A 12,701-nucleotide genomic window follows, 5' to 3' on the forward strand; every position below is an offset into this window, starting at 1 on the left:
TCTAGGTCCTCTCAGATGGCAGAGCAAGGAAATGTGTGTGTGTGTGTATGTGTGCCTGTGCATGCACTAACTCTTATATATACACATATCTATAAACATTTCTATATCTAACCATCTGTATCTATACTAAACTAAATGAGTTCACACTAATGTCTCCAACTCTAATCCATCACCATATGGATCATTCTAGCCTTCTCCTCCTGTTTGCCTGTAACTTCCCACTCCAGCAGGTGGGAGAAACCTGGTTCCCGCCATCTGCCACCCAGTTCCTTAACTGTTCAGTTCCAGTGTTCATGCATAATGGCTTCAGAATTGTTGCCCATCCCCATTTACTGGAGTGTTAGACTTACATACAGGTCCTTTCATCTTTAGTCTCTCAGGCTCCCTTCACTTCCAGAGTTTCTTAGGCGTGCACCTTTTCCCCCTCACCCTTCTCAGGGTGGTTGTTTCATACATTTATAATCCAGTTAGGCTCACGTGCTATGTTCTACATTCCATCCTAGGACCCCTCAAGCTCCACAATGAATTTTCTAAAATCTGCGAACACTAAGGTTTACTCTTAGTGCTGTCAAGTTCTATGGGTCTCCACAAACGCACAGTGGCATGTCATACAGAATAGTTTCACCATCCTAAAAATTCCCCTGTTCTTCATTTACTCAACCCTCTCCCCTGCTCATGCCTCTGGCAAACACGGATCTGCTTACCATCTCTACAGTTTTACCTTTTGCAGAATTTTTTTCAATATTTTCCCAAACTTTTTTTAAAAAAGATGGGGTAGGTAATCACATTTATGTTGCCTTCTCAGACTATTTTTCTTTCTTTCCTTTTTTAGCCACATTGGGCTACTTGCAAGATGTTAGTTCCTGTGCCCTTGGCAATGAAAGCACGAAGTCCTAACCACTGGACCTCCAGGGAATTCCCCAGACTGGCTTCTTTCACCTTGTAATATGTATTTAAGGTTCTTCCATGTCTTTATATGGCTTGAGAGTGTATTCTTTCCTTTGTTTTTGGAATGAATACTATTTATTCCATTGTATGAATTTACCAATCTGTACATCCTTTTACCTATTGAAGGACCTCTTAGTTACTTTCAGTATTTGACCATTACAAATAAAGCTGCTATAAACAACTGTGTGTATCTGTGTGTATGTGTATAGGTAGACTTAAGATTCCAAATAAACTGGATAAATATCAAAGAATGCAATTGCTGGACCACACTATTTTTTCATTCCCATATTGCTTCAAATACTTGCCAAGAATTGGTATTGTCAGGTTTGGTGTAGTTTTGTGGTTTTTTTGTTTGTTTGTTTGTTTTGGTTTGGTTTAGAGGATTTTTTTCTTTTTGTATTTTAGGCATTCTAAAAGGGTGTAGTGTTTTACATTTTCCCAATGGCAAATAATGCTGAGCATCTTTTCATATGTTTATTTGCCTTTGGTATATCTTCTTTGGTGAAGTATTTATTCAGATCTTTGACCCATTTTTTAATTGGGTTGCTTCCTTATTGTTGAGTTTTAAGAATATATTTCAGATTCAAGTCTTATCAGATACGTGTTTCACGATTATTTTCCCCAGGCTGTGCTTTGTCTTTTAATTCTCCTATCGGTGTCTTTTGCAAAATATAAGATTTTAATTTTAATAAAGCCCAGCTTACCAATTCTTTTCTTTCATGGACTGTACTTTGATGCCATATCTAATAATTCATCACCAAGAATCATGTAGATCTTCTTCTATGTTTTCTCCTAAAAGTTTTATAGTTCTGTGTTTTACATTTAGGTCTATGGTCAATTTTGAGTTAATTTTTATGGAAGGCCTGAAGTCTTGCAGGTTCGTTTTTTCAAACACAAAAATACTTAACAACTGTTTCAGTACTGTTTGTTCAAGAAATTACCCTTTCTCCACTAACTGCCCTCATGCATTTATCAAAGCTCAGTTGCCTATATTTGTCTGGGTCTAGTTCTGGCCTCTCTATTCTATCAACCTAGGTACCTATTCTTTTGCCAGTACCATACTGTCTCAGTTACTGTGGCTTTACAATCAGTCCTGAAATCAAGCAGAGTGAGTCCTCCAACTTTGTCCTTTTTCTGGTTATTCTAAGGCTTCAGCCTTTCCATATAAACTTTAGAATCAGTTTGTTGATACTTATGAAATAGTCTCAGGAGACGGGGGTTCAGTCCCTGGGCTGGGAAGATCCCCTGGAGGAGGGCATGACAACCCACTGCAGGATTCTTGCCTGGAGAACACTGTGGACAGAGAAGCCTGGCGGGCTACAGTCCGTGGGGTCACAGAGAGTCGGACACGACTCTAGCAACGGAGCACGGCACACAGCACATGCAATAGCTTGCTGGGATTTTCTAAAAAAAGAGTTCATTTATTTATTTACTGCTGGCTGTGCTGGGTCTTTGTTGCTGCTTGGGCTTTTCTCTAGTTGTGGAGACCAGGAGCTACTCTCTAGTTGCAGTGCGTGGGCTTCTTTTTGTGGGGGCCTCTCTCATTGCAGAGCACCATCTCTAAGGCATGCAGGCTCAGTAGTTGTGGCTCCTGGGCTTCTGAGCAACAGGCGCAATAGTTGTACACGGGCTTAGTTGCTCCGGGGCCTGTGGGATCTTTCCAGGTGAGGGATCAAACCTGTGTCTCCTGTGTTGGCAGGCGGATTCTTAAGCACTGAGCCACCAGGGAAGTCCAGCTTTCTGGGATTTTGACTGGAGTTGAATTGAGTCTACAGAACAAGCTGGAACAAACTGACGTCTTAATAATGTGTCTTCTAACATGTGAAGACAGAATATCTATTTCAATCTACTTTGACTTCTTTCATTAGGGTTTTGTAGTTTTTCGCATACAGGACCTATACATACTTTGTTAGGGTTATACCTAAGTATTTCTTGTGTGTGTGTGTGTGTGCACGTGCTACTGTAAATGGTGGTATTGTTTTTTAATTTCAAATTCCAGTTCCTCATTGCTGGTATACAGAAAAGCTTTTATATTGATCTTGTGCCCTGAATCCTTGGTATACTCACTTATTGGTTCCAGAAGTTTTTAAAATAGATGTCTTTGAGATTTTCTGCACAGATAATCATGTCATCCTTTTAAAAATATATTTATTTACTTATTTTGGTTGTGTGGGGTCTTAGTTGCATCACAGATCATCCACTGTGGTGCAATGGCTCAGCAGTTGCCGCATGTGGGCTTAGGTGCTCCAAGGCATGTGGGATTTCAGTTCCCTGACCAGGGTACCCTGCATTGTGAGGTGGGTTCTTTATCACTAGACTTCCAGGGAAGTCCTAATCATGTCATCTTTGAATAAAGACAGCTTTAGTTCTTCCTTTTCAGTCTGAGTATCTTTTTATTCCCTCATCTTACTGCACTAGCAAGGACTTTCAGTTCAATGTTAAATGGAAGTGGTGAGAGGGCACGTCCAATCTTAAAGGGAAAGCATCAAGTGTCTTAACGTTAAGTATGATGTCAGCTGCAGGATTTTCCATAGATGTCTTTCATCAAGTTGAGGAAGTTGCCCCTCTATTCCTAATTTGCTGAGAGTTTCTTTGTATTATGAATGCATGCTGAATTTTGTCAAATGTTTTGAGTCAACTGATAAGACGTTATGCTTTTTCTTCTTTAGCCTGTTAATGCAGTGGATTACATTAATTTATTTTCAACTGCTGAATCAGTCCATGCACACATGGAATAAATGCCTCTTGGTCATGGTGCTAGTAAGCTTGTAAAACACATAAGCTGTTACAATCACGATTATTGTTTTGGTGGTAGAGCTAGCACTGGAGTTAAGGCACTGGGGACTAAGATATATCCGAGGAATTTTCACAACAGTATTAGAAGTGAATAAAGCAGAACACTTATGAACACAAAGAGCTTTAGCTAGTCAACCACAAATGAAAACAATCAAAGCATAAAATAAAGAAAAATCCATGTTTTAGAATGCTATCTTTTCTTACGAGAAAGTGACTTTTGCTACAAATTTCTCAATAAGCCCACTCATGGTTTCCTTAGAAACCTGGTGTAAGATGGGAAAGCAGAGGTCCCAGCCTCTCCCTGCCCCCACCACTGGATTCCTGGCGCTGCAATAAAACACTGTCTGGTCTCTTCCTGAGCCTCCTCGGTGCCCCAAGCAGGGAACCACCCTGTATCGGGAGAAATCAACCGCCTACCCACTTCTATCCCCTGCTCCCTGCACCTACTGATTAGGCCCCATAGGTCCTGTTCAGTCCATTTCCCCATAAGAACCCCTCAATTACTTGAAAACCTTAATTACCTCCTCTCCAAGTCTTCACATTCCTAGATTCTTCCTCTGATCCTTGTATAACATGCTTTCTTTCCCCTCACCCTCCGACCCTCTGATCGCTGTGACACCCCTGTGTGACAGACACTCTACACCCCAGTCTTCACGTGGGGCACCGAGGTCCAGACATAACTGTCTAGGAGTGGTTAGATAAAGCATAGGAAAGTGGGATTATCTCACACCTATTAGAACTGAGTCATTCTAGTTTAAACTTTTAATGTAAATTTTTTTTAAAATGACAATACCAATTACTGGCAAGAATATGACGCAACACAAGCTTTCATTCATTGCTGGTGGGAATCCAAAATGGTACAGACATGATCCAGTAACTGTACTCCTAGGTATTTACCCAGTTTATTTGAAGTCTTATGTCCACACACCAAAAAAAACACCACATAAATGTTTATAGCAGTTTTATTCATAATTATAAAAAACTGGAAGTCGTTTTGATAGATGAATGGATAGACAAACTGGTAAATCCAAACACTGAATAGTACTCACTTTAAAAACAAAAAGTCATCAAGCCATAAAAATACTTGGATGAATCTTAAAGGCATATGGCTAAGTGAAAAGACAGTCTGAAAAGGCTACATATATATGCAGCCCCTGATTTTCAGAGTCTGGAAAAATAAAGCTTTAGAAATAGCAGGTAGATCAGCATCTGGACCACTGCCTTCCTCTCCACAGCAAACCCTGCCTTATTCTTTGGGCAACTTCAACATCACCTGAGACCATCACCTTGAGACCATGGCCTCAAGGTCACATTATCATCTCGGCAGCTACTACCACCCACCACTCCAGTCACCTCCTTCTCCTAATTACCCAGAACTGCCCTGCATCAGAGACCTGAAGCTCCAGTCTCGGGCCATAACCTTAAACCTTCTAGTCCTTACTTTGTCCTTGAGTCCACCCCCACCCCTGTGCCCACTCTTGCCTCTTGCCAGACTCTGGAGTCCCTGGCAACCCTTCCCTTCTTAAAAGCAGACAGATCCTCTATCATTTGTCACTTCAGTCCCTTGCCCTGTGGTCCTTCAAAAAGAATCTGCTTTGCTAATCATGGATGGATCCAACCACTTACCTTCCTGTGCCCCTTTCTTTTGGCTGCAAAGTCCAACTAGAAAAAAAACCATCCACCCTCATGCCCTGGGGCCACTTTAAAAGCCACAATCTCTATTTCATCTGGTCCACTGGCTCTACCCATGAGTCTTTCTATATTTCCAGGGTCAGTTTTCTCTTTTCCCTGGAGTGGCTTTTTCAAGCTTTCCCCAACCACCTCAAACTTCCCTGCTTCACCTCCAATTCCATGGAGGAAAGAGGAGCCATGAACCTCCTCACACCACACCTACAAGCAGACCTGTGTCTGTATCTTTCCTTTCTGCAGACTCGCCTTTTACAATGCAGAGGGCCCAGGTCCCGGCCTCTCCCACCTTTGCCGGAACTTCACTTCGTTATGTATACCTGCTCTCTTCTCATCTTTAATTTTTCCTGGTCTACTGGCTCCTTCCATTCAAAATAAGAACATCCCCAAGGCTCTTTCCTCTGAAAAGAAAAAAAGACTATTACCACCTCCCTGAAGGCCTTCAGCCCCTCCAGCCACTCCTCATCTTTCTCGTCGGGAGCATCGCCTACATCTGCTGTCTCCATTCCCTCATACCTCCTACCGCTCAGCCTGCTACAGCTCAGCTTCTATTTCACATCCCCACAAAACAGCTCCTGCTGAGCTCACCACCGCCGTGCTGCTAACTTCCTTTACAGTCCTTTTAACTGACCCATTCTGTAGCATCCCCGTATCCTTGAGATCCTGATTTCCAAACACCACCTTTTTTGGGTGATCTTCTCGTCCCCAGGCTGCTCGTTCTCAGCCCCCTCTCCGCTGCCCTTCCCGCTCTCACAGGGATTTCTGTTGCTCCCAGGGTGATCTCATCCACTCCTGTGCTTCAGATGTGGCTGATTCAATACTTGCATCTCCATGCTGGATTTTTCCCCTGACTCCCAGACGCAAACATCTGATACCTGCTGCATAGCTGAACTCACACGTCCAAACCCTTCTCATCTCCTCCCTCACAGTTGCTCCTCCTCTGTGCTTACTATTTTAAAGAGAGATGCTGCCAAGGACCAAAGGGGCCCTCCGTGCGCCTCCCTGTCATCTCCCTCCACTTCTCATCAATCACCAAGAGCTACCATTTGGTCTCAATATTCTGTTGAGTCCAGCCACTTCACATCTCTATTCTTCACCTGGATGAATGGGACAGACTCCAATCCAGTCTCCTGGTCTCCCTTCCTACTGCCCACACCTCTCCTCTGGTTTTCCCATCCTAACACTGATTCCCCTGGACTGTCAGCCCCTCCATTACTTCTGTCTCCCCAGCTAGATTGTGAGCATGGGCTACATCTAGTTTACTGAACCAAAGACAGAGCCTGGGACATGGTCAGTCAATGTCTATTAAATAAATAAATGAATGTAGCTAGAAGCAATAAGCCTCAAATGAAAGTAGGTTTATACAATGAGGAAAGAACAGTTGTTTGGAGGTAGCATTTGGAAGGGAAAATGCTAACACTGCCTCCCAGCTCTGTGATAAATGAGATCTGGAAGAACCAGGGGGATCTATTGGAGTCATGTTCAGAAAAATGGGGGAGGCCCTTCAACAGAGAAACTCACCAGCTATGTGACTTTGAGCAAGTTATTTCATTTTCTAGAACCTCAGCTTTCTCATTCATAAAATGGGTTTAAAATATCAGCTTCGTGGGCTTTGTGAAAACGAATCAAATGCAGGTTAAATGCTCAGTACAGTGTCTAACTCAGTTGAGTTGAGCCTAAGTGCTCAATAAACGTTTTTTTTTAAAGAGTCTTGATTAAAGCCAAGAAGGAGGGGGAACATTCAGGGACTAGGATAATGACGGGGGGTGGGGGCAGGGGCGGGGACGGGGGCAGTTAGAAGAGTGATGGGGTATAAGCAGGAAAGCTCCGAGCAGGATGGAAGAGCGCAAGAGGGAAGAGGGTCCGCGGGGGCCCTGCGATCACTCTCAGCCACTTCCTGCCCGAGCACTGACTTTCCTGGAGGAACTGCCAGCCCTCCAGTCTCACTCCCTGCCGCCCAGGCCCCTACCCGCCTCCAGCAGAAGGCCTGCTTCTGAGACTTGGCCAGCCAGAGCCTCCTGCTTCCTGTCAGGGCCATGAGGTCAGGGTACACAGCAGAGGATCCAAACCAGGGCCATCAACCCCGGAGTATCAAGTCCAGGACATGGAATGGAAAAGAGGCAGGTCTTTTCTGTGGGAGCTGCCCTCACAGGGAGCTGCTGACAGCCGCCTCGGAACCAGACAGGAGGAGGCTGCTTGTGGGGAGGCGGCACAGAGGAAAGCGGGACCTCCGGGTAGAGACAGCGTACTGCCCAAGGCCCCCTGAAACACGTGAAGTCTAACCTCTCCCTGGATTTGTTCCATGAGCCAGTAGGGGTTTCCATCATTAGGAACTATGTGTATATATCAGTCCTGAGTAGAGTCAAAGCCACCCTCCCGGGCAAAGCATTGAGAACCTCTGCCCTGTCCAGTCCCCGTTAATATGTAAGGATCTTGTGACCAACACTTGGACTTGTCCAGGCCTCAGAGCAGATTAGCAGCAGAGACCAGACTGGAACCAAGTTCTCCCAATTCCCTGTCCGTCTCTTCCAAATTCTTCATCTTCAGGACACAATCCCCACCCTGCCGCCAGCACTTGGGCCCAAAGCTAACCTTCCTTTTAACTTGTAGCTCCCATGAGGCTGCCACCTGTTTTAAAGCTAATTATATTTGCTTACTATGTGTCAGGTGCTGAGCTAAACCTTTTACATCCATGATTCTCATCTGATCTTCAAAAACTACTTGAAATGATTCTTCCTATTTCATAAACGAGGAAGGTCAGAGGCTGAAAGACAAGCCAAGATCATACAGGTAACAGGTCGCACAGCTAAGATGCACACTCAGGTCTGTTGGATTCCACGCAACCACAGCTTCTCAGCCTGCTGTCCTCTAAAGTATTCATGCAAAAACTAGGGGGCTGTAGGGGGCTGTGGGGGGCCAGCAGAAAACCCAGTCACTTAACTTAAATGCACTCACTTAAATGCAAATGTATACATGTGTCTATTTATCTAAGGGCAGGTTCATAGGTGATATGTCAGATTCTCAAAAACAAAAACAAAAAACCCATGATTCAAAAAGGGTTGAGAACTTCTGGCTTTACAATGAATTTCCTGGGGCCAAGGCACAAGCCTGGCCCATAACAGACCCCTAGGGAACTCAGCCCAGCTCTTCCATCCCAGCCATTCTATAAACAAATGCTGAGGGACGCAGGCCCCATGGAGGAGCAGGCACGTCCTCCGGGGCTGACCAGAGCACTGGCTCTGGTTTGGCCACAGGGAGCCTCAGATTCCCCAGCAACCTTCTTCCAATCAACTAAGATTAGTTGATTTTTCCCCACCCTGGCCAAAAAATACTTGAATGCCTACTAGACAGACACTGTGCTAAGAGCTCTACCTAGATCACCTCATTTAATTTTTGAAACAACTGTGCAAAGTGAGTACTACCGTGATTTTCATTTGCAGACAAGGAAACAGGCTCAGACAGGTAAGTGACCTGCTTGCCTTTAGCTGGAGTCTGAGGAGCAGCCTGGTTGACACATATGAAAGTCGGCCAGGAGGGGATGGATACCAATCAGTTCATCTCAGGGAAAGCAGCCCTGGTGGCTGATGGCCTGGCCATGGGCCAGTTTTCAAGCCAGAGCTGGTACCAGGGCTGCGTCTAGGAACTGCTCTCTAAGCGGTTCACAGGCCGGCAGGAAGACCATCTCTCAGAGCGTCCTGTTTGGGAAAAGGCAGCTTTACTTCTGGCTCGCTTCACTTGCTTGGTCTGAGCTGGACACGAAACAACTGTTTGTAGAACAAGCCACACTGCCCTTTGCCAAGCTGACCTGGCCTCCGCGTGCAAAGCAGATTACATCAGAGCCCCCAGTGGCCCTCCTCCGGGAGCGCTGTGGCTGATCAGAGGTGGGACTCGGCTGGCTCCCAGTCAAATAGTTTTGCTAAGGAAACTATGAATCCCCTGATAGTGTGTACACATCTGGTTGTTTTTAAAAGACTAAGCTCAGTTGAAAAGGAAAAGATTTTGAAAATAAAGAGTAAAAAAAAAAACAAAAACACAAAAGGCTTCAGAATTTCTCTTTTCAAAACAAACGATGTACAGTCCCTACCGCAGATGTAGCTAGGCCTTCCGTAGTTCCTACTGTATCTCATAAAACAATGGTAATGCGAACTCCAGCCCTGATCAGCTGACTACAAGCTGGTGCCTCTCTGGGGGCTCCCGCTGTGCTTGGGGTGGTAGCCAGCTGAGGCTGGAGAGGCTGAATAATGGTGATGCATAGCACCCGGCATTTCCGAGAGGGATGGCCCAGCTGGAGGGAAGGCCCAAAGGGAACCCAGGCCCAACGCTCCGGGCTCCAGTCACGTACGCTGTGCAACCTCTATGCCACTATCCTCATTTGCAACCAGAAAAACAAGAACAAAGAGGAAAGGCTGTCAACAGCCCCATTTGGAGGTTTGGTCTATTCAAAGGGGTCTTGCAGGGTACTTTCTACCAAAGATCATGTTTTGGCAGGTCTGTCTGAGCAATCAGAAGCCTGCCCTCCCAATCCCCCCTGTCTCAGTTGGTCCAAGTCCCTGATATCCTTCCTTTAGGTGGGGATACAGCTTCATACCTGGAGCAAAGGTTCTGAGTGAGCCTCGATGGTCTGTAGTAGCATGGGTGGGGCCAGTGACCAGGTCATGGGGAATTCAAAGAAATTCAATTCAAGGAACATTTCTTTACAGTGGCGCCATAGAGGCGATTTTATTTTATTTTATTTTTTTCATTTATTTTTATTAGTTGGAGGCTAATTACTTTACAATATTGTAGTGGTTTTTGCTATACATTGACATGAATCAGCCATGGATTTACATGTGTTCCTCATCCTGATCCCCCCTCCCACCTCCCTCCCCATCCCATCCCTTTGGGTCTTCCCAGTGCACCAGCTCTGAGCACTTGTCTCATGCATCCAACCTGGGCTGGCTATCTGTTTCACACTTGATAATATACATGTTTCAATGCTATTCTCTCAGATCATCCCACCCTCGCCTTCTCCCACAGAGTCCTTCTTGAGCACCTCATTCTTTCACTCTACACATACTTACTGAATACAGCTGACACTGGGTGAGGTGCTGGGGAAACAGAGATGAACAAGACAGACACAGTTCCTGCCCTCGTGGAGCCCACAGACTGGCAAGCAAGATGGAGACTAAAGAGCTACACAAAGTGCAGACAGACGGGGAAGGGACTACACGGAGAAGCAGAAGAGCAACGAGGGGGCATGTGACGGGGAGCCCTTACACCGACGGGGATTCATGGAAGACTCCTGGAGAGGGTGAGATCTAGTCAGGAGCTGAACAGGGAGAACAGCCGAATGGGGGCCTCACGGGACTGAGACGTGATTCGGCAGGAAAGAGGAAGGCCAGGAAGGCCGAAGATCATAGAGGGGAGGGACAAGAGATGAGGTCGGAGGGGTGGACAGAAGCCATGCCCACCATGCAGGACCTTGCAGGGCACATTAAGGTGCTCGGAGAACCTTAGCTTCAGTGGAACTGGAAGCCACTGAAATGATTTAAATACAGAAAAGATGTGTTCAATTCCATCTGTTGTGTGAGAAAGGACTGTGATGGCACAAGCATGGATGAACGTGGGGGGTTCAGGAAGAGGGGTTTGGACTGGGGCCAGGGGCTCCCAGCCTACGGGGGACAACAGAATGCTATCTGCACGCGCACGTGCAAGGGGTGTGCTTACCTGGTTAAACCTCCGGGTAAAGGCCACGACGTTGGGGGCGAGACTATGTTTCTCCTTCTTACTCCATCCACAGCTGGCTAGTTCCTAGGAAGCACAGAGTCGATTTCAAACAGTGATTCCAGTGAGGATGCAAATACAGATGGGCATCTATCTGGAATGTAGGCCCAGAGGAGGGGAAGGGCTGAAACCTTGGCCATCTGTGCCCTCCCAGGGTGGGGGAGAAAGGGGCTGGGTCCACAGGTACAGGGGCATCCTGGGACCCCAGAGGCGAGGGTGAGAAGCAGGTTACTTATCCCCACAACCCCGGCCACATCTCTCAGGACTTCTGTGCCCAAATTATTCTCAACCCACAAGGCCACTCTGCCAGCTCCCTGGGACTAGAAGTCCCTTCTTAATGCAGATTGTCTGATAGAGGCTATAATGTTATAATAAGCAGGATTCACCACCCCCTCCCAGGGCTAACTTAAAATTAAAATCTGGCTGAAGATTCTCATTGGCCCAGGGACATCCTCCATTCCTGGAATCAGGGAACATCCCAGGCCAAGCCCATTGCTATCAGAGAAGCTTTTGGATGACCTTGGATTCTTTCCTGAAGCTGGCCTCTCCTATCTCTCACACAAGCAAAGGGGGGCAGGAGGAGAGGTGCCCTTAATATCTTCTTCAGGAGCCTTGTCTCTTTTTTCCTAGCAGGTTTAGCATTATAATTTGAAGAATCAAATGACCTAAATATTACCTATCAGTGAGGCTGGTACCAACAACCCCCCATGTGTGGGCAGGGGACAGGAAGCCTCACTTTTTATCTCACAGAATTCTCACCATATCAGTTTTAATACAGAAGAGGGCTCAGCACTACTCATCCTTCTGAATGAATGCTCTGAAAATCACTCAGTCGTGTCCGACTCTTTGCGACCCCACGGACTATACAGTCCATGAAATTCTCCAGGCCAGAGTACTGGAGTGGGTAGCCATTCACCATTCCCTTCTCCAGGGGATCTTCCCAACCCAGGAATCTAGCCAGAGTCTCTTGCATTGCAGGTGGATTCTTTGTCAGCTGAGCCACCAGCGAAGCCTAAGAATACTGGAGTGGGTAACCTATCCTTTCTCCAGGGGATCTCCCCGACGCAGAGATCAAACCCAGGTCTCCTGCATTACAGGAGGATTCTTTACCAGCTGAGCTACCAGAAGTCCATTAATTTGGTAGCCGTTCCCTTCTCCAGGGAATCTTCCCAACCCAGGCATCGAACCCAGGTCTCCCGCATTGCGGGCAGATTCGTTACCAGTTGAGCCACCAGGGAAACCCAAGAATACTGGAGTGAGTAGCCTATCCCTTCTCCACTGGATCTTCCTGACCCAGGAATCTAACCGGAGTCTCCTGCATTGCAGGCGGGCGGATTCTTTGCAGCTGAGCTACTAGGGAAGCCTTGGCTCCCCTTCTGCTCCCCTTCTTTTCACAAGCAGACATGAGTCTCTGAGCCACAGAGTTTACCTCTGTTTACCATGATTCTCCTTGTTCTGAAATGTATATCTGAGTTTCTTTCCAAATGTATACTTGACCTACCTCTGCG

The 12,701-nt window shown here is 46.2% G+C and overlaps 1 protein-coding gene across 9 annotated transcripts in view; it reads right to left on the bottom strand.

Moving 5' to 3' along the window:
* The window catches only part of RALGPS1 (Ral GEF with PH domain and SH3 binding motif 1), a 298,169-nt gene that overhangs the window by 181,269 nt on the left and 104,199 nt on the right, over positions 1 to 12,701 (bottom strand). For all 9 annotated transcript variants that reach the window (XM_043916818.1, XM_043916823.1, XM_043916822.1 and 6 more), the window contains exon 6: positions 11,137 to 11,220. In XM_043916818.1, coding sequence (XP_043772753.1) covers positions 11,137 to 11,220 — 84 coding nt within the window. The remainder of the gene's footprint in view (positions 1 to 11,136; positions 11,221 to 12,701) is intronic.

This window comes from Cervus elaphus, chromosome 11, assembly GCF_910594005.1.
Source record: "Cervus elaphus chromosome 11, mCerEla1.1, whole genome shotgun sequence".
Taxonomy (NCBI): domain Eukaryota; kingdom Metazoa; phylum Chordata; class Mammalia; order Artiodactyla; family Cervidae; genus Cervus; species Cervus elaphus.